Source organism: Protopterus annectens, chromosome 7.part0 (assembly GCF_019279795.1).
Source record: "Protopterus annectens isolate FY-2018-M chromosome 7.part0, PAN1.0, whole genome shotgun sequence".
Taxonomy (NCBI): Eukaryota; Metazoa; Chordata; order Ceratodontiformes; family Protopteridae; genus Protopterus; species Protopterus annectens.
This window is the reverse complement of record NC_056739.1, coordinates 1,753,143,703-1,753,164,559: the sequence shown is the minus strand read 5'-3', so window position 1 is coordinate 1,753,164,559 and position 20,857 is coordinate 1,753,143,703. Positions and strand designations below refer to the sequence as shown.

General features: G+C 43.9%; 1 protein-coding gene across 3 annotated transcripts in view; it reads right to left on the bottom strand.

Moving 5' to 3' along the window:
- Positions 1 to 20,857, bottom strand: part of LOC122807224 (AP-3 complex subunit sigma-2) — a 1,165,940-nt gene that overhangs the window by 107,148 nt on the left and 1,037,935 nt on the right. For all 3 annotated transcript variants that reach the window (XM_044078299.1, XM_044078298.1, XM_044078297.1), the window contains one exon: positions 5,364 to 5,471. In XM_044078299.1, the coding sequence (XP_043934234.1) occupies positions 5,364 to 5,471 (108 nt within the window). The remainder of the gene's footprint in view (positions 1 to 5,363; positions 5,472 to 20,857) is intronic.

Genomic DNA, 20,857 nt, shown 5'->3' with positions numbered 1-20,857 from the left:
AGATCCAGAATGGGCCTTAGGTCCTTGTTTTTCTTTCAAGTTAAAAAGAATCTTGAAAACATTCCAGATTCTCTCTTGTCTGCTGAGACCTCTTGGATGAATTACTGGCTTGAGTTTTCCCAAAAACTTAGTAGTCTGCAGTTAGCGCTCATGCAATTCAGCCACCACATTATGCTGTCCTACAATTAGGCTCTTTCATGGCAAAATGGTAATCCAGTGAATTTGGGGGGGGGGGCATAGGCCAAGTATCACCATGTGACAAATTCAAATACTAAAACAGCATCAGAACTAACCACAAAGTACAAAATTATTAATGGAAAAGAGCCCTCAATGGAGAAAGAAGAGGTGCTCATTTGATAACAAGAACACTTCAGTCACCTACGGTCATGATGATTAACTCACACAAATGTATTATAACATGTAATTTTCCTTGCCTTCACAATGAATGATGGGAAGGCTACCAAGCTAAGAATCAAAAAGTTGAGTAGTAGCTCCAAAAGCAGCCACAAGACAAGAGTTACTATACATCAGCCACTACCATTCAAGACCACATCAAGATGCACTGTTTGGCAAATGTATGAGCAATGGCCCACACAGCTGCTTCATAAATTGCTGCAGTGCTTCCTCCTATAAAACGACAGCAAGGACCACTACTGTACGAGTCATGTAAGCTCTAATGACTACCTGAAGATACTTATTTCTGGAGTCATAATTCAATATAAACAGCTAAACAGTTGGAAATGTTACCCTAAAACAGGGCCCAATCTGATATTTGTAAAGCAAGCAGCAAGTTGATCCAACTTCCTTATATCTTTAAATCTGGAAATGCATACTACAATCTGTCTTCCCAGGCCTATTTAGTACCAGATTCACTTATTTATATATTTCAGCTGAAGATAAAAAGACAGCAGCTGCATCTTTTGAGTTATGCAACATCGGACTTGACCCTGAGCAAAAAGGAAGGACTGGCAGAGAGAGCCATATTTTCTATGAAAAAATGATACAGGATTCAATGGGTAAAAAGATGAAGGTGCAAAGCTCTAATGTCATAAATGTCAAAAGCACCATGTACACTGGTTCAGATGAATGGTATGACAAGGTTTTCAGAACAAAGTTGAAACTGCAAGCAGCATAAGGACTCCGTTAGGAAGAATGATATCCATGATTCCCTTCAGAATTTGACAGTAGCCAAGGAAGTCAAGGGTGGAGCTCAAGTAAAGCATACAGACAAGGTTGAACAATGTAGTTTGAAAGACGAGTACGACATATGCATAGGGAAAGGCTAAGACAGACCAGGATCTGTGGAAACTAAACTTGACGCAATAAAAAGCAGATGATCTTCACATCACAAAGATAGTCTCCTCCGTTTGATAAATGGGACTTTAAGGTTTTTACACCTCCTAAAGGAGCTGTAAAACCTGGGATGAAAGGCAAATGTTACAAATTTAAATTTCAATCTCCAAGCTATGACATGTGGTGGTTCAAGTGCTGGAATCTTACCTAGACTCTGGAAAAGAACATTTTTTATGTCAAGTGATGGTAGAGATAAGCTCTACCAAAAGCACCCAAACTTTCTATTTTGCTGCTTATTGTATGACTTTTTAAACTTAAAAAAATGATAATGATAAGTAAAGGACAATGCTTTACTGAGGTTCTGACAAGGTCCACAGCAGGTGGTGTAAAACACTGGCAGCCAGACATTGTCCTGAGAGACAGAAATAAGATCCTGTGCTGCTGCCCCACAAGCTGAAACCAAATCCCAAAAGATCTGGAGATGAAGCTTCTTCTATTGATTTAGGTGAACTGACTTCTATAACATTCTCTGGGCCTGGCTAGTGGGCTGCCAGTTATTGAAGATTAATGAATTCTGCCAATTCCCAAACATGCATGAATAGCTTGTAAACACAGCAAGACATTTGGGCTACCTTGCTTATGTACCACATAACTGCTAATTTTATTATAATGTTAGTGATGTTTGTTTAGGTGACTAGATTAAAAACTGGTTAGGGGAGAGAGAGAGGATGTGTAAACGAAATTTTGAAGTAAAAAGGACTAAGATACAGCAGCAATATGAGCACAGTCAATAAGGTACTGCCTGGCTCTGTGAAATAATCCAAGCTTTTCATTAGACTTGCCAAAAGCATAATTAATATGATGACTGAATTTCAGCTATGGTCATTGATAACTCCTAGAAGTTTGGTCTGTGTTACAGTTTTGATAATATGTTGGAGGAGAGATATTTCAGGTAAGATAGGACTTGAGCAATCTATGTAATGCTAAACTGAATAATAGTTAAGACAGAAATAATACTTGTAAAATGTGTAGAAAAGAAAAAAATCATTGCAATGGTTATTTTGTCTTTTATGACGGTGTACTCGTATCACAACGCAATGTTGGATGTTAAAGATGTTCAAAAATAAATACATTTGAAACACTGTTTCAAAGAGATAATCCTGTCTATGCAAATGGTTTGGTTCAAATGCTTCAATAACCTTTTATCAGTATGAAATTACATCTAAAAAAATATTAATGTACCTATGTTTGCATGCATTTTTGTCTTAATCAATTATATCTTTGTGTTATATCTTTGTAACTTTTTGACGCTTTTCTCCTCATGCTTCAGCTAAAGGGGCAAACGTTCAGCTGGCTTATCTTGGTTAAAAAAAGAAAATAAACAAACAAAAAATGGCTCCTGTGATGGCAGAACCCTACTGAAGGTGTAGAATGCATACATGACTTCTGTCTGCAGCAAATTACAGCTCATGTTCTTTAGCTCATTATCTCGTCAATGCTTATGAAAACAAATCTTGCCAAGGATACTGCTCCCTGACAAAGATGTACACTAAAGCCATCACTGTTAAGACAGGAACAATAATATCTGAAATCCATTGCTATAGCAGTTCAAAGACATAATTACTCAAATATATAATTAATGATAGAGCCATAGCTGGCTTTTCTAACACTTAGGCCCTCTCTCTGATTCGGTGCTCTACCTCCCCAGCTCTACATTTGAAGAAAAAAAAATGGCCTCCCTGTAACTCTGGCATTTCCTGCCAAATCTCTCCACCCTCTCAGCTCTACATTAGAAGAGTATGAAAAAAGTCCCTTTTGTCTGATCTGACACTCTTCCAGAAGGAGCACTGGACCCTAAGACCCTAACACATTAAAAAAAGCTCATTACTAATAGGAGGAGCACCAGGTCCTAATACCCTCATTCTCTACTGCTGCTGCTCTATTTTAAGTCTTTAGAGAAAAGTTAAGAAAAAAGGATACCTCTAACACGATGTACCCATGGTGGCAGACTCCTTCTCCCCACCCTAGTATGCTGCTGACTAATGAAGTCACATGTTCAGAAATATGCACAAGTAGAATCAATCTGAAGTACTCTGATTAATCAGTCATTAATAGGAATAACAATCAACAAGAATCTTAATCAGCCTTGTAACTTAACAGAAGAAATAAGTTTGCAGAAAGGAGGTGAAAGTAAGGTAATAAAAGGCCTAGGTAGAGTGATAAAGCAGCAGTAAGAGAAAATGAAGATGTAAACGGGAGGCAAAATCAAAGAGGGGAAGTAGTAAGCTGGGGGAATGGGGTGAGAGGTAAAGGAAAGACAATGGTATACATAAAGGTGATAATTCATGGGAGATAGAGAGACACAAAGTGCAAGTTAGAGAGTATAAGCAAAAAAAAAAAAAAAATCAAGAGGTGAAGAATGAAGCACAGGGTCAGTGGGGAAAGTAAGTTGGAGGAGTGACAAAGGAGGAGAAAGGATGTAATTATGAAAGGAAAAAAGGGAAACAGAATGGAAGTTAGAGCAATGGAAACTGAAAACATGGACAGAAAACAGATATGGATACAAAGACGTCGATGGGAGAAAAAGCCAGGATAAGACTAAATAAGAGTTGTTAGTGGAGCATAAAAGGAGAATGATGGGGTATTTTGTTTGTTTGGCATGGTAAAGTTCTTTTTCCTTAGAAAGCAAAAGGTTAACTGCAGTTCTGGGGTCTTAAGACAGCTGTCAGGCTACTACATTTTACTCATCTGTAGGTGGCCATTGTAGTAAGTAAAACAGTACACATTTTAAATGCTCAGTTCTTTTCCATGCAGCACTCCTCTCTCGTACCCTGCTTAAAATATCACTACATTTTTAAAAGTGAAGGCATGTAAACAAGGAAGAGCTTTGAAATGTTGTTTGTCTTTCGGCTTTTCCCATTTAGGGGTCACCACGGCGGAACTCCGATCCGCTAATGTTTGGCAGTAGACGTTCACAAACGCTGAGGTGCCAGCTCGACATTCAACCTTCAATGAGGGCACGTCCATTTACGCATGTCTTTCGAACGCCCACCCAACCGCGGGGAGGACATGCAGACCCCTCACAGAAGGCACTCCCCACACTCCAGCTGAGAATCGAACGGAAGAACCTCTTGCTGTGAGGCAACAACGCTACCGCTGCACCACCGTGGATGTTAAAGAAGAGCTTTGAAATGCCAAGTTGTAAATTCTTCATTTAAAAAGTTACAAAAGACTTCTTCTTTTACTAAAAGAAATACAAAGAATTGCATCTGAACAGGGACAACCAATTACTCTTTAATTACATGCATATAGAACTCAGCATGTTACGATATAAACCACAAACAAAATTAACTGACGGCAAATATAAGCTTAGCAAAACAACAAAGTACCAGTAAAGACAAAAGCATGTGGGATCATACTGCACATAATAATTAAGAATGGGAATAATGTTACAAGACAAGCTAAGAGTTAAGATTAAAATAAAGAAATGAAAATTAAAAAGGATCCCTGAATGCTCTATTAAAAAGGTGGCATTACTGTCATGTGTTCAAGTGGCAGCTGCCCTCAACAATGGATGGAAAACTTACTTTAAGTAATTTTACTTAATTTGGCTTTATTTTTGATTGTGCTGCTTTGATGTTACAAAATGTTGCTGTAAAATAAACACATCATTTTTACCATAATTTATTCAATTAGTATTTAAGGTAAACAGTATTACAGCTGTCCATGTAGCCAATGCAATAACTGCAAGCAGTTATACCAGAAGAAACTTATCAATCTGGCCCAATCTTACTGTACGGCCCATTTAAGAAATCCATTGTAAAAACATGCTGTAGGTGGACTGGACACTCTAAATTGGCCCTAGGCGAGAGTGTGTGCATGTGTGTGTGCCATCCGTGGAAGGTTGGGCGCCGGGCTGGCAACTCGACACAGTAAAGCTCTACTGCCAATAATGAGCGGACAGGTGATCCACTGTGGTGACCCCTAACCAGGAAAAGCTGGAAGAAGATTGCATATTCTACTTTGCAAATGTTAAGTAACTATGGATATCTGAAGAGAAGGCTACTTACTTCTGACTTTTCCAGTTTGCTCTGAGCATCCACCTGGGATACGATCTCATTCATATTTGTTTCTAGCACCATCCCACCCATCACCACTTCTTGCAAGATATAATGTACCTAGACAAAGGAAAAGATGGGATAGAATATAAATATTTTGACAGATATAATTTTAACCAAATATAAACAACTTTGGAATGTGAAAACAGTCACAATATCAAATGAACAGGTTCTCTGCTAATAAAATGGGGACCATTTCATTAAGTGCTCATTTAAAGAGTATGGCTAAAGGAGCCAGTCCACTGGGTTTCAACAGCCACTAGGCATACTATCACAACATTTACATCATTAAACCTATCATCTCTATTATGAAGCATATTTCAGTAACAGCAGATACTGACAATACCAAGATATTTCTGTAGCTGGCATGAACTAGCTTTTAAGCCATTCATTTAAAAAAAATAAGCGAATGAAAACAGTTTGTCATGTAAAGTACAGTTTTGTACCTACCATAAATGTAAATGTTCGAGTGTTCACCCTGCTGCAGTCATCACACTTGGGTTATCCTGTCGTCAGGCGGTCCCGCAGTCGGCCGGATTTCCAAAGTCTTGGTCCGACGTCTGTTGCTGTCACCTCCTCCCTGATGTCAGAGCGCCAGGGGTACATATACTGCAACCGACGCCATTTTCTTCAGTTTTTCTTGCCCCAGATGTCAGGTGCCCCCAAAAAGGTGCTCAAAATTAGTACCAAATGGTGTGAACACTGTACAAACACAAAATCCCTTCAGCTATAAGCAAATACATCAGTAAGGCATAGCAGAGATTTAGCCAGAAGATCAGAGGGGTTGAAGGAAGGGTAACCTGGACTGCAGCAGGGTGAACACTCAAACATCTACATTTATGGTAGGTACAAAACTGTACTATGTTCATCGTGTTACCCTGCTGCAGTTATCACACTTGGGTTGAGTCCCAAAGCTAAGGTAGGGTGGAGGAATCATAGAGGGTTAGTGGAGGCAATGAGGCCCTGCAGAACTGCAGTGGCGAAGCCCGCCCTGGACTTAGAATAAAGACGTAAGTGATAGTGTTTGGTGAAGGTGTGTACTGAACTCCAAGTTGCAGCTTCTAAAATTTCCTTGGTAGGAACCCCTCTGAGAAAGGCTGTAGAGGTAGATGTTGCCCTGGTAGAGTGGGATCTAATGGTAGGAGGAACTGGTTTCCCATGATGGGTATAACAGAACTGTATGCAATGGCCTATCCATTTAGAAATGGTTTGTTTGGATATAGCCCTCCCTTGAGAAGCTGTAGCATAGGATACAAAGAGCTGGTCAGTTTTTCTGAAAGCCTTAGATCTGAAGTAGTTACTTCATTTGATCTGCAACCTGTGGGTAGTCGGATCCGACCTCGGATCCGAACCGGCAGCTTTCCAAGATCCGAGCTCCTAGTTCCTAGCTCCTCCCGCCTACCCATAATCCTTTACTACCAACCACATTACCTCAGATCGTTTTTTGCCGCGGCTAAAGACAGTTGCTTCTTAGTGAAGAGCTCCTGGCTTGGTGAGATTGTTCTTTTTTATAGACTTTTTCTAGGTTTAAATTGTGTGTGTGTGTTTTAAATATCAAACCCTTTAAAACCCTTTAAAAAAACTAATCCTCCCTTAGTTTAAATTTATCCCCCCCCCTAGTGTTTGGGTGTGTGTGTGTGAGAGAACTTTATGGCTGAATCCAAGGCCATATTTTCAAAATGTACTGAGTGTGGCCACACTCAGTGTGTTTTATGCCTGGGGGCAGCACATCTTTCGGAGGCCTGCCAGATATGTGCGGCCTTCAACCCTCGGGCACTCAGGGACAGGAAGAACAAGCTGATCCTGGCGGGAAAACTCCCCCAGGAATCGGTTTCTTCTTCCTCTCCCAGCCGGGTTCAAGCTACTCCTGTAGCTTCGGCTACTCCCTTAGCTGTACCGGGACTCAACCTCCCTTATCGGTACCAGCTCTGTGAGTCTAGTGCTTCTTCCACAGGAGAAGAAGAAGCACAGAGACAGAGAGGGCCACAGTTCAAAAAGGCGGGCCGAGTCTCATCCCTCGGCTCCGCCTGAAAAAATTCTGAAGTCCCCTGTGAGGGTCTCCGGATCCTCGTCCTCTCGGCTCCGTTCACCTTCTTTTTCTCCAGAGCCGGAGGAGGAGGATAGGTCTCTCTCGAGGTCTTCGAGGCGGCCCTCCCGGCCTGCCTCGACTACCTCTTCACGGTCTACAAGAAGCATCTCCGAAGCAGACATGGATCGGATGATGCGAAGATTTCTACAGACCCAGATGCAGATGGGGATGCTCTTGCCTCCCCCCCTTTGGGAGGGAGTGCAGTTCCCATTTTTGCCCCGATCGCTCCTTCTCTGACCTGTTTTCAGGTCTCAGAGTTGACGGATCCAGGCCCTTTCAGATCCGGGGATACGTCGGTGCCGATAGAGATGGTGTCTTCGACGCCGACTATACCTTCGAGATTGTCGGATCCAAGCCCTCGGGGCTGAGGGTTGAGCATCGGATCCGAGGGGGGGGTTGTGTCTTCGGCGCCGATTGGGTCGGAGCACACCACTACCTTGGGTCCGATTGCTTCGGCTCCGACCCCAATCCTATCCTCGGAGCTGAGGAGGTTACTTTCTCAGGATGGTGACAGTGAATCTCCCTCGGCTTTTGAGGAAGTGGAGAGGGTACTGTCGAGGTCATCCAGGTCCCCGACCGGGCCTTCGGATCCACCCGTACCCCCACTGTATCAGGGTCTGTCTTCAATCATCCGTCCATCTGGACAGCCTGCCCAAAGCCTCCAGTTGGTTCCTATGGAGGAACACCACCCTGCGGACGAGCCCTCTTCGGACAGTCCCGCCGAAGAGGTGCCTCGGAAGCACCAGTGCAAAAGGAGGCACCTGGACTCCCCCGAGTCCATTACCATGGATACGGATTTGAATGATACGGAGGGCTCCCCAAGGTCACCCCCTGAAGATGTCTCATTTGGAGACATCATGGAAATGCTATGTTGGTGGCGGTGGCTACTAGGAAAGAACTTGCCCAAGAAAGTTCTTCGGTCCATCTGCCGGACAAGGAGTCCCGGGCATTGGACCATATTGGGAAGCGGATGTTTGCCTCAGCGACCTTTGCCATAAGGTCGCTAAACTACATGGCACACACTATTAGGCTACAGCGTGACTTAATCAAAGAATACGCTGCAGCCCCTCCGGAGTCCATGTCGGTCCCAGACAAAAAGGTTTTTGAGACTCGAATGGCCACTCTAAGTCCATATCAAACACATCTATGCGGCTTCTTTCCCATGCCACGGAAGGGGCCGCTAAACTAGCCAGACTAGAGTGGTCTTCTTGGCGTCACTCCTGGCTCCGCCTTTGCGAACGGAACCCTTTAAAGGCGTCCTGCGAATGCCCTTAGCCGGTTTGGCCTTATTTGGCTCAACAGTTCGCGACACGCTAGTCCAAAGCAAAAAGGATGGGAAGACGCTGTCGGCCGTCGGAGTCCGCTTTTCTAACACCCAAAGATCCTTCTCCAGGAATCAGAGGGGGCAAAAGAAGCTGTGGTTCCGTAAATCTCAGCAATCCCATCCTGCTGCGGACAACTCGTCCTCTAGAGGCAGAGGGGGACAAAGGTGGGCCTTGACCCAGAGGCAGAGGGCCACGTAACTTCGGGTCTAGAGAACCTTTCCATGACGGACCCGCGCAACAGCCCAGAGGGCTTGCCCGACTGTCCCTCTCTGGAGGCAGTCAGGGGGCGATTATCGGTGCACCTGTCAAACTGGGAGTCCATTACAAAGGATCGATGGGTGCTCCGGATTATATCCAGAGGTTACACTATACCGTTCACACCCCCCCCCCAAACCCAAATGTCTCCCCGATGTTCCACCCCATCAAAGGGAGTCTGCAGCTCAGGAAATTTTGGAGTTGCTAAGAAAAAGAGCCATCCAGCCCGTCCCCCCAGATCAGTCCGGGTTGGGTTATTACTCCAGGTTCTTCTTGGTGCCAAAGAAAACGGGGGACCTCAGACCCATCCTAGACCTCTCCTCCATGAACCTGTTCATACCCAAGGAAAAGTTCCGGATGGTCACCCTCCAATCTATTCTCCCCCTTCTGCGGGAGAATGACTGGATGTGCTCGTTAGACCTCAAAGATCACGTGCTACCATATACTAATGGACAGGCGATCCAGGAGGTTCCTCTGCTTCCGGCTAGGAGCCAGTCATTATCAGTTCAGGGTTCTTCCATTTGGCCTAATCTCACCCCCCAGAGTGTTTACCAAAGTCATGGCAGTGGTTGCAGCCCATCTGAGACTCCAGGGCATTCAGGTGTTCCCTTACCTGGGCGACTGGCTCCTCACACGCCCCAACAAGCATCTACTGGTTGTGGCGAGAGATTACGCCCTCTCTCTGTTCCGTCATTTGGGCATTTCAGTGAATGTGAAGAAATCCTACCTGTGCCCCACTCAAGCCCTAGAATTCATAGGGGCCAGGTTGGATACTTTCGGATCTCAAAGTGGTTCTGACATCGGTCAGGCTGAACAGTTTGTCTCTCCAAGTCTTAGACATTCTTCAGGCCCGGCTCCTCCAGCAGAATTAGTCCTGAGGGCGTTAGGGTCTATGTCAGCAGCGATCGGCCTTTCTAACCATGCCAGTCTGCGAATGCGAGTGTTACAGTGGACTCTCCAGGTCCAATGGTCACTATCGGTCCATCCCTTGGACATGCCGATTCCCCTGAGCAGGGCATGCAGGGACTGCTTTGGTGGTTACAGGCTCAGGAACTCAAAGAAGGGAGACCTTTTGTGATTCCCCCAGTCAAAGCCACGTTGACCACGGACGCTTCTTGCCTCGGGTGGGGCGGGCATTACGCGGGCAAGTCCGTCCAAGGCACGTGGACTCCTCTAGAGACTGCATTGCATATCAACGTCCTAGAGATGAAGGCAGTGCTTTTCGCGTTGCAAGCTCTTCATCACCTTCTTCCTTTGGGGACTATTGCAATCCAGACGGACAACATGTCCGTTGTCTGGTACATAAACAAACAGGGAGGGACCAGATCTTACCCCCTGTGTCGAGAAGCTATGAGAGTGTGGGAATGGGCGATTTCCACCAACCGCTTTCTGATAGCAACGCACATTCCGGGACGGTCCAACATATTAGCGGACAAGTTAAGTCGGGTATTTCTCACCTTACAGTGGTCTCTGAATCCATCTGTAGGTTTCAGCCGTGGTCCCTTTTCCCCGGGGGGAATGGTCAAAATTTTGGACTTTCCCCCAAATTTATGGAAACTTTCCCCCCCCCAAAAGGGAAAGAAGTTTTTTTCCCCCCATTTTTTTTTTGGGGGTACCCTTAACCCCCCCTTTTTTTTCCCAAACCAAAAAGCTTTTTCCCCCGGGGCCCCCCCTTTTTTGGGGGCCCGGGGGTTTTTTAAAAAAACCCTTTTTGGGGGGGAAAAAAATTTCGAATTGGTTTTTTTTTTTTTTTAAAACCCCAAAAGGTTGAAAGGTTTGGTTCCAGTTGATAAAAAATTGGTTCCGGCCCAAAGGGACAGCATTTTTGGGGGGAAAACCCCCTTTTAACCGGCAAAAGGACCTTTGGTTAAAGTAGACTGGAACAAAAGGCCTTTTTTCCAAAAGGGCATCCCCAGAAAAAACCAAAAAAAAAAAGGGGGAAAAGGGTTTTCCTGGGCTTTTCCCCAAACCCTTTTTTCCTTTTTAAAGGACCCCCCTTTGGGAAAGCGAAAAGGGTTTAAAATTTTTGGGAGGCTTTCCTGGGGTTTCAAAACGGGGTTTTTTAGGGGAAAATGCCTCCCCCAATAGGTTTTGAAATACGAACCTTTCAGGGTTTTTAAAAATTTTTTTTGGGGTTTTCACCAAACGTCTTGGAATTTGGGATTTTTTTCCCCCTTTTTTCCAAAGAAGTGACTTTTCCCCAAAAAAAAGGGAAAACCAATTTTTTCCCCTGGGGGTTTTTCCAAAATTAAAAAAAAACCACCCGAAAATTGAAGCCCAACCCAACCAAAAACCCCCAAAAAAAACCCCCCCAAAATTTTCCCCCCCTTTTTGCAAATGAACCACCCCCAAAATTTCGGGGGGGTTTTTTTCCCAGAAAAAGAAACCTTAAACTGCCCCCCAATTTTCCGGGAAAAAATCCCTTTTTTTCCCCCTTAAAATTAAAAATTTTTGAAAAATTTTTCCCAATTTTTTTTTTACCCCCAATTTCCCAAATTTGGGCCCCCGGTTAAATTTTTTTTTAAAAACGGGGGGTTTTTTTTTAAATGGGGATGGGTGAAAATAAAATTTGTAAAGGGTACCCCTTTAACAAAGTTTTCTCATTTTGAAACCGGGGTTTTAAGGACCTTTGACCCCCTTTTTAAGGAAATCCCGGGGGTTGGGTTTAGGGAAGGGGGGGGTTGGGGGGTTAATTTCCTAAATGAACCCCCTTTCCCTTAAAATCGGTTTTTTAAAACCCCTTTTAAACCCGGGGCCCTTTAAAGGGGCCCCTTTTTGCCCAAGAGAAAAACTTGTGAATGTCCAAGGAATGAAGTCTTCATTTGTTCGGGGAAAAAGGTGGGAAAGGGGTTTTGTTTAAAAACTAAGGAAAACCACTAAAGGAAGGTTTTTAAAGAAATTGTTTGGGGGGAAAAGGGGAAAGGCCCTGCCTTGGCCCTGAATTTGGTTTCCCCAGCGAAGATTCCAGGGCGGGGCATTTAAGATAAAATGAAGGTTGGAAAACTTTCAAAGGGGGGAAAGTTTTCCAGAACAAATTTCCCTGTTTGTGGGTTTTGGTGGTTAATGTTTTTGTTAGGCTCCTTTGAAAATTAAAATAAAGGGGATTGTTATAGGAAATCGGGCGGGTTTTTAATTGAGGAAAGGAAATCCTTTGTGAAAATCTAGCTTCTGCAGAAGTAGGCAAGGGGCGGGTTTTTCTTCCTTTAGTTGGCCCGCAGAAAATTTTTCCCAGGAGTAAGTTCCCGGGGTTTGGCCTTGGTTAAAAAAACCCCAGTGTTTAAGGGGGTTTGGGGTTTTGATTTCCCTGAGATTTTTAAATTTTTGGTGGGGTGTCTTTTTTTTTTTGTAGCAAATGATATTTGAGGAAATCCTGGGGGGCTTACCCAATTTTTCAATGGGGTAAGGCTGGGTGGGTGGGGGGCTTAGCTGGTTTCCCACCTTCCCTTTGTAAAAGGGGTTGGGGGGCTTGTTTCGGGTTTTTCCAACTGGGAAAGGGGCCCCCCCTTTGTTGAGGGTAATTCCTTGAAAAAAATTTTTAGTTTATTTTTGGGCTGGAAACGGTTTTTGGGGCCCCCCCTTTTTTGAGTTATTTGAAATTTTTGTGGGTTTTTTTTTCCAGGGGGACCTTGTGCTGCTGGGGTGTGCCAAGTTTCTTTGCCTCAAAACTTGTAAGGATTGGAGGAGGCTTGTTTAAGTTTCCCTGAAAGGGGGGGTTTCCCCTTGTTTTTTTATGTCCACAATTGGGGTGTTGTGTTTTAGATTGCCAGTTAATTTGGGGCCCAAATTTTGTAACATTTTTTATTTTGGCAGTTTCTGGCCCTAGGTTGTGAGCCCTGCCATGTGTCCCCCGGCAATTAAAGCTTTTGGATTTTTTGCCGGTTTGGGGGCAAGGAAAAGGTGCCCTTGGAGGGAAGTGTGCCCCCTGTTTTTGAACAAATGGGTTTTTTTTTTCCCAAAGTGTCTGTTTTGAAAATTTTTTTTAGGTCCAGAATTTCCCTCATAGCATTTTTGGGGTTTTAAAATTGAAAATCCTGCCCCCAAAACCCTGAGAATTTTTTTTCGGGGTTTTTTTGGGTTGTTTTAAAATATTGGCGTTGAGGGCTGTTGTAAGTAACCCTTTTGGGGCCCCAACTGGCCCCTGTTTTTAGGGTCAGTTTTGCTTTTTTTCCCTTTTTGGTCCCCCCAAAATTTTAATGCTTAAAAGGTTTTGAAAGAGAATGCTTTTTTTCTGCTTGGATGAGGCAGTCGCCAGGTATGGATATATTTGAATTCCTTTTTGTTGCAGTATGCAATTACTGGTGCCAGGCATTTTGTGAATACTCTGGGCAGTAGATAACCCAAAAAGGGGGCAGAAATTTAATGGGTTGAACCTGCAATGAAACGGAGGTATCTTCTGCAACTTTGTCTGATAGGGACATGCAGGTATGCCTCCTTGAGGTCCAACTTTAAAGCCATGCTTCCTTGCCCAACATGGGAAGTAGCTGCTGTAGGTTAGCATCTTGAATTTGGGACTTGTAAGTGTTTAGAATTGAAAGGTCCAGAATTGGTCTCCAAGCATTGTCCTTTCTGGGTACTAGAAAGAGCTTGAGTAAAATCCTTGGCCTTGTTTTGATTTGGTCCCGGTTTTCCCCCAAAAATTTTTTTTGCCTCTGCCCTTTGTTTTTGTGGCAGGTTTTTTTTGTTTTTGGGGGTGAAAGGGTTTTTCCCGTAAAATTATGTCTAGGACCCATTTGTCCTTTGTAAACCATTGCCAAAAGTGTTTTTTCCCCCAAGGGGCTGACAAAAGCTTTGTTTGGCCAGATGAGGGGGTCATTGGTTTGCCTTCGGGGGGAGACCTGCTTCTCCTCCTTCTGGGTTGGAGTGCCCCATTGGCAGGTTTATACTGGGCTTGTGGTTGTCCTCTGCCCCTTTGTATTTACCCCCCTGAGGTCTGTCAGTGGCTGGAAAGGACCAATTTTTGTTGGCCAGTTTCTGCAAGCGGGGGGTTTTACTTGTAGGAAATCTTTGACTGTCTGCATTGATTTTGCCTTATCTTCCATTTTCTTTAAAACTTCTTCTGCTTTAACTCCAAAAGAACATCCTGCTGTAAGGGGCATCAGTAGTTTTTCTTTAACATGATCAGGAGACTTTGTTCCTTTAACCAGGCATGCCTACGATAACTGATCCAGTGACAGCTGCTCTGCAGGAGGCCTCCAAAGAATCAAACCCACATTGTAAGGTATGTTTGCCCACCTGCTCGTGGGGGAACAAATCCTGTACTTCTTTCAATTCAGATTGTTGAGGAGGGAATCTTTTGTTTTAACTGAGAGATTAGAAATTGCTGATACTTAAACATATGAAATTGACAATTTAGTGCTCTCATAGCTAAATGGCTGAGGTGTAAACCTTTTCCCCCCCCGTCTAGTGCTCTGTCCCTTTTTCTGGGTTTTTTGCCATGGAAGCCTTAGCCCCTTGGGACCCTGGGGAAATTTTGGGTCAGCTAGGGCTTTGTAAAGAAATTTGTGGGAATCAGGTACTCTGTAGTATCTGTCAGGCTTGGAGAGGAGGGAAAAGTCAAACTGGATTCTAAAAGACATCATCCACAATGTCCAAAACAGGTGGGGTGGCTAGAGGTCTGTGTTGGGGAGAAAAGAAACTCTCTGAGCCTTTTCTTGGGAAAAGAGTAATCCGACCTTCCCAGTGAAAATGTTCCCCCATTGGGGTAAAGTTTCCCCCCAAAGTATCTTCAGGAGGGGAAACTGAGGGGAAAAGAGTCTCAGCATCAGAATCTTCATAAGGAGAGAGGGAAAAGTCTTGGTCCCGGGGGCCAAGAAAAAAAAGTTGTTCAAAAAAACCCCCCTTGTCTAGGCCTTTTTTAAAGGGGGCTGGAACCCTGATAAGAGAAATCAAATCTTCAGCCATTTTGAGCATCTGTTTTAGGCATAGGGCCTTGAACAGGAGACTGAAAGGAGTTTTTGTTTAGAAGGAGTCTTCTTTGAAAACGTTTGACTGAAAAGGGTTAAAACGCCTCAAAAGAAGCCCCCGGGGAAAATTTAAAGGGGAAAAAGGCCCCGGGGGGCCTTTAAAAATTTTCGGGGCCCCGGGGAAGGGGGAGCCCCCGAGCCAAAAAAAAGGGAAAAGAGGCCTGTCTTTTGGTTTTTGGGCCTGTTTTGGGTTTTTAATTTCCCCATGTTTATTTAAATTTTTTTAAAAAAAAATTCGCAAAATCAAAGTTTTGTACCATTTAAAAATAGAAAAAAAAGTTTTTCCCCCAAAAGTGGTCCAGGATGTCGCAGTATCCTATGGGTTTTTTCCCCCCCGGGGGGTTCCAAAGGGGGGGTGGCCCCGATGATTTTTTAAGGGGGGAAAAAAAACACCATTTTTATTTTTTCCCCCCATCCGGGCTCTAAGGAAGGCAAAAATTTAGAAAGGTAAAAAAAAATCCAAAAATTTTTAAAAAAATCACATTTAAAATGTATAAGTCCCAAGAATCCGAGGGAAAGGGGGTACTGCAAACTTGGCATTTAAATGGTAGGACAAAAATGCATGTCCCAAGGTGCTCTGATCTAATAGGGGAGAATCCTGCCAATGGGGGGGGGGGGGTCTGCAACTTGTCTGATAGGGACATGCAGGTATGCCTCCTTGAGGTCTAGAGTCACCAGCCAAGACCCCCTGCCCAGCATGGGAAGGAGTTGCTGTAGAGTCAGCATTTTGAATTTTGGCACAATGAGGTAAGTACTCAGTGCGGACAAGTCGAGAATAGGCCTCCATTGATTTTCTTTTCTTGGAACAAGGAATAATCTGGAGTAAAATCCTTGGCCTTGTTCTGAAAGAGGTACCTTTTCTATAGCTTTCATTTGTATTAAGTTGGAAATCTGTTTCAAAGCCTCTGCCCTCTGATTTGGTGGCAGGTCTGGTATGCCTTTTCTTTTGGCAATGTGGAAATGGAACCTGTATCCTTTGTCTATTATTTGCAGTGTCCATGTGTCCCTTGTAATGCTGTGCCAATTTTTGAAAATAAAGAAAGCTTTCCACCAAACGTGCTTCTAATTGAGTCCTGGTCGGTGGAGTCAAAACAAAGTCATTGAGTCTGTCCTGGTGTAGCAGTTGTAGTTCCTGCACTACCTCTCTGGTTGGGAGGCTGCCACTGACGGCCTTCTGTAGGAGCCTCTAGCTTGCCCTCTACCTCTGGCACGCCTATTCCTGCCTCTGTGAGATCTATCTGAGTCCGGAAAGGACCAATTCTTAGTAGGCCAATTTCTGCTGAATCTCGGTGGTTGGACTTGCAGAAAGTCTTTGACTGTTTGCACAGATTTTGCCTTTTCTTCAAATTTCTTTAAGACCTCTTGAGCCGTGGAACCAAATAATTTTTGCTTTTCCATAGGAGCATCCAAAAGCTTAGCTTTAACATGGTCTGGCAGAGATTGTTCCTTCAGCCAGGCATGCCTACGTCTGACTGCACCTGTCATAGCTGACCTACATGAAGCTTCCAATGCATCATAACCACACTGCAAGAAATGGTTACTAACCTGCTGGGAGTTATGTACCAGATCCTGAAGGGATTTGCGATGCGATCAAGGGGTTCAGAACAAGACAGTTTCTTATGCAATTCATCTAACAAATACCCTTGGTACTGTATCATATGAAATTGACAATTTAATGCCCTCATGGAAAGAGTTGCAGAAGTATACACTTTCTTACCCCATCTCTCTAAAGCTCTGGACTCCCTTTCAGAGGGTAGAGGATTTCTAGCAGTGGCAGCTGCAACCCCTTTTGGGCCCTGGGAAATAGTTTCTGGATCAGCAGAGTGGGCCTTGTACAGGTGTAGATGTGAGTCCGGGACCCTGTAGTACCTATCAGGTTTGGCAGGAGCCGGAGGGAGAGAGTCAGGGGCTGTACTAGTATCAGAGTACACATCATCAATGACATTCAAAACAGGAGGTATAGCTAAAGGCCTATGCTGAGGTAAATGTAAAAGGTCCTTAATCTCTTTCTAGAATAAGAGAATCCCTGACTCTGCCATTGCAAGTGTTCTCTCATAGAGTGTAATGTGTCTCCAAAGGGAAACTCTTCAGGAGGGGAGGCCGAGGGAATAGATTCTTCAGCATCAGAATCCTCAGGCCTAATAAGCCTCCTCCTGGTGGTCTGACAGAGTAGAGCCATCAGTGGACTCATCTGAGGAGTGGGGGTCAGAGGGCTCAACCCTGGGCCTTTTGTCTGGAGGTGGTTGAGAGCCCCTGTCAGGATGAGGTTGAGAACCTCTAATTAAAGAGATAAGATCCTCTGCTAAGCTAAGAATCTGTGAGCCAGTAGAGGGTCTCTGAGAGGTAACCTTGGGAGGCAAAGCTTTAGAAAGTTTAGCAGCTTTAGCCCTAGAGAAAGCCTTAATGGACATGGATGCAGCAGGTCTGGCTGCACCACGTGCAGGAGTAGACTTGTCTAAAAGAATGGTGTCGGAAGGTTCCTGGACACCAGTTTCAGTAGGTAATTCAATAACCGACTCGGCCGGGGCCTCCTGGGCCGAGGTAGTCGGTTGTGCGGTTTCGGTAATCGGAAGTACCAAGGACTCTGTATCAGCCGAGACCGAGACACTCGCAGTAGGCCTGACCGTGGTTTCAGCCGAAACCGCGGCCCGCGTGTATCGGTCCTTGTCCTTCCGTTTCTTAACTAAATGCGAAGTCGGAGTCTCCGATGGCATCTTGTAAGCAAAACTAGCCCCAAAGAATTCCTCTCAGAACTCCCGACGCCTAAGAGTTCGCGGTTGAAGGAAGCACAGGCTGAACAGGCCGAGACTTCGTGGTCTGGGCCTAGGCAGGAGGCAGGCGGTAAGAGTGGAAATCCTTATGAGGTATTTGTTTCCCACAAGTTAAACAATTATTAACTTTATCTGACATCGGCTGAGGCAAGAAAGAGTCCCCAATGGGGTACTTAGCTTTTTTCAAGTCTTCGTAGCTGAATCACAGGAGCTGGCCGACCGGCACTTGCGAACTGCTTCTGCTTCGGGCACCATGCGGCAAGAAAGACTGAGGAAAATGGCATCGGCTGATGCTTTTATATCCCAGACGCTCTGACGTCAGGGAAAGTGTGACATCAGCCGAGGCCAGACCCAGACTTTGGAATCCGGCCGACCGAAGGGCTGCCTGAGGCAGGACAACCCATATGTGATGACTGCAGATGCATCCTTGAAGGACATCGACAAGAAGTGACATCGTGATCAGGGCCTAGGCAAGGTATGCAATAAGAATGAAAATCCTTATGAGGTATTTGCTTCCCACAAGAAATACAGTTGTTAACTTTTTCTGACATCAGTCTGAGGCAAGAAAGGTTTCCCCAATGGGGTACTTAGCTTTATAGAAGACTTCGGTCTGAAATTCGAATTCGACAATCTCAGGAGTCGGCCGACCGGCACTTGCGAACAGCTTCTGCTTTGGGCACCGCGTGGCAAGAAAGACTGAAGAAAATGGCGTCGGTTGCAGTATATGTACCCCTGGTGCTCTGACGTCAGGGAGGAGTCGACAGCAACCGACGTCGGACCAAGACTTTGGAAATCCAGCCGACTGCGGGACCGCCTGATGACAGGATAACCCAAGTGTGATGACTGCAGCAGGGTAACACGATGAACATCTACAAAGTGCCTATCCATTAACTAAAAACAAAGGGAAACTAGTGAAACTAATCAATGCATTGTACAGATTTTATGTGGCATCTGGGTTACTAATTAAAATGGCTCTTAGGCTTAACAGATTAAGTGTAAATAGTGCTTACCACATTCACTTACTATTATCCATTACAACCTCTTTAATCCATCTAGTATAAGTAAAATATGAGACAAAAAGGAACAATTATAACTGTGTGTACAACACACTACACAATGATGAAGGCAAGACATGGTCTTTCAGTAACATGTTTTAGAAATATACAACAATAATTTAAAAAGAAAAAATCTATACAGTAGGAGGAGGACAGCAAGTGAAATACAAAATTCTTAATGATGAATTCTTAATGGTGAACAATCTGTATGTGAAACAATGAAAACAAATTTAATTTAATCTAACTTAAAAATCTAATTTAATAAAATCTTCCCCAATACGCAGTGGTGGTGCTGCGGTAGCGTTGTCGCCTCACAGTAAGACGCTGTCCGGTTCGATTCTCAGCTAGAGCGTCTTCTGCGTGGCGACATGCGTGAATGGGCGTACCTTCATTGAAGGTTGTGCGTCAGGGCTGGCAACTCGGCACGTAAAAATCAACTGCCAATCATTAGCAGACCGGAGTTCTGCTGTGGCGACCCCTAACCGGGAAAAGCTGAAAGACACAATAAGAACAACAACCAGCTAATCCCCATAGTAACTGGCGCTAAGTTTATGGCCTCAACACAGTTGAGCCGGGGTTCTAATCTAATCTGTATATCATAAAAGAGTAAAATGCAGAAGCAGATGCTTTTCCTCTGATATTTAACTTTAACAAGTAAGGGTCACTTATGACAGACAGGATTTTCATACTTCAGCACAGCCATTGTCTCTCCATCTCATATAATTCTTATTTGTTAATCAGCTAGGCCCATTGGATACACAGTCCTTTTTTTAGGGGCAACTCATGACCAATGTCTGGTTAAGTGACTTGTTCAAGGTCACACAGTAGGCAAATGGGGACTGAAGGAATTAAACTTATACAAAAGGAACGACAGCTTAAAACCTTAACTGTTTGTGCCAACTGCCAGATGATATATATGATATATCTTGCCCAGGAAGTAAGAAGACCTACAGTAATAAACCTACTTATGCCAAAATTAAAATATGCACTGCAATACTTTAGCTGAACTTCCAATATAACACAAGTTTATTCCAAACTATGCAGAAAAAAATTCTGCAGTTTTTTCATGCTTTAGAAATGCAAGTAACATTACTGTCTATCCTTATAAAACACTACTCAGCTACCAACAATGACACTGATGGTACAGACTGCCATGGTAACTTATTAACTGCTTGAATATCCCCCCGGCCCATAAATTGAAAGCTGATCTTCACTTTCATCTTTTATATTCACAAGAGCTCCAACATGCAGGAAATACCTGTTTCGGGTATCCTAAATGAGAAGACTTTTTGAAATTTTACAGTAAACTTGTTGACAAACTTCCTAATATAAATACTGGTGTCTGAGGGACGCAAGTTGACTGTCTTATAATCAAGTTGTTCATGGAACAAAAATGGTATGTGTACACAAATTTTCTATTTGCAAACGTACGGTACAGAATGGGAGCATAAACACCTGCGAAGCCTTAATATTGTGCATGTATGTCCTTGGTTCCACTCAATCATCCATTTCTAGCTTAGACATTTACATTTTAAGCATTACTTATTGGGCATCTTATTCCAGCACATTGGGAGAGCTTAATCCAGTATTATACTACTAATTATCAAAATACTGGTAACTTTGTGATGAGCTGCAGAACATTAAATGGGTGGGTAATTACACCACTAAAACAGTCTGCTGACAGTGACTGATCCATGACTATGCATACACATCCCCCTGCAAAAACAATGTTTCTAGCGGTTTACCTTTATAATGTCGAAACACATTTGTGCGAGTGCTCATATGAGCGACCCGTAACCACGAATCTTCAAACAGCGACAGTTGTAAATGTTCGAAAAGCAGCAAATCGAACAGCTGATTTGCTGATTTTCGAACATTAATGTTGACAAAAAAATTAGATAAAGTGTAATGCAGGGGCAAGCCCCCCTGCACCCCCCTACTTTATTATTCTAACTCCAAGATCGCACTACAGCGGGGAAAGAAACCAT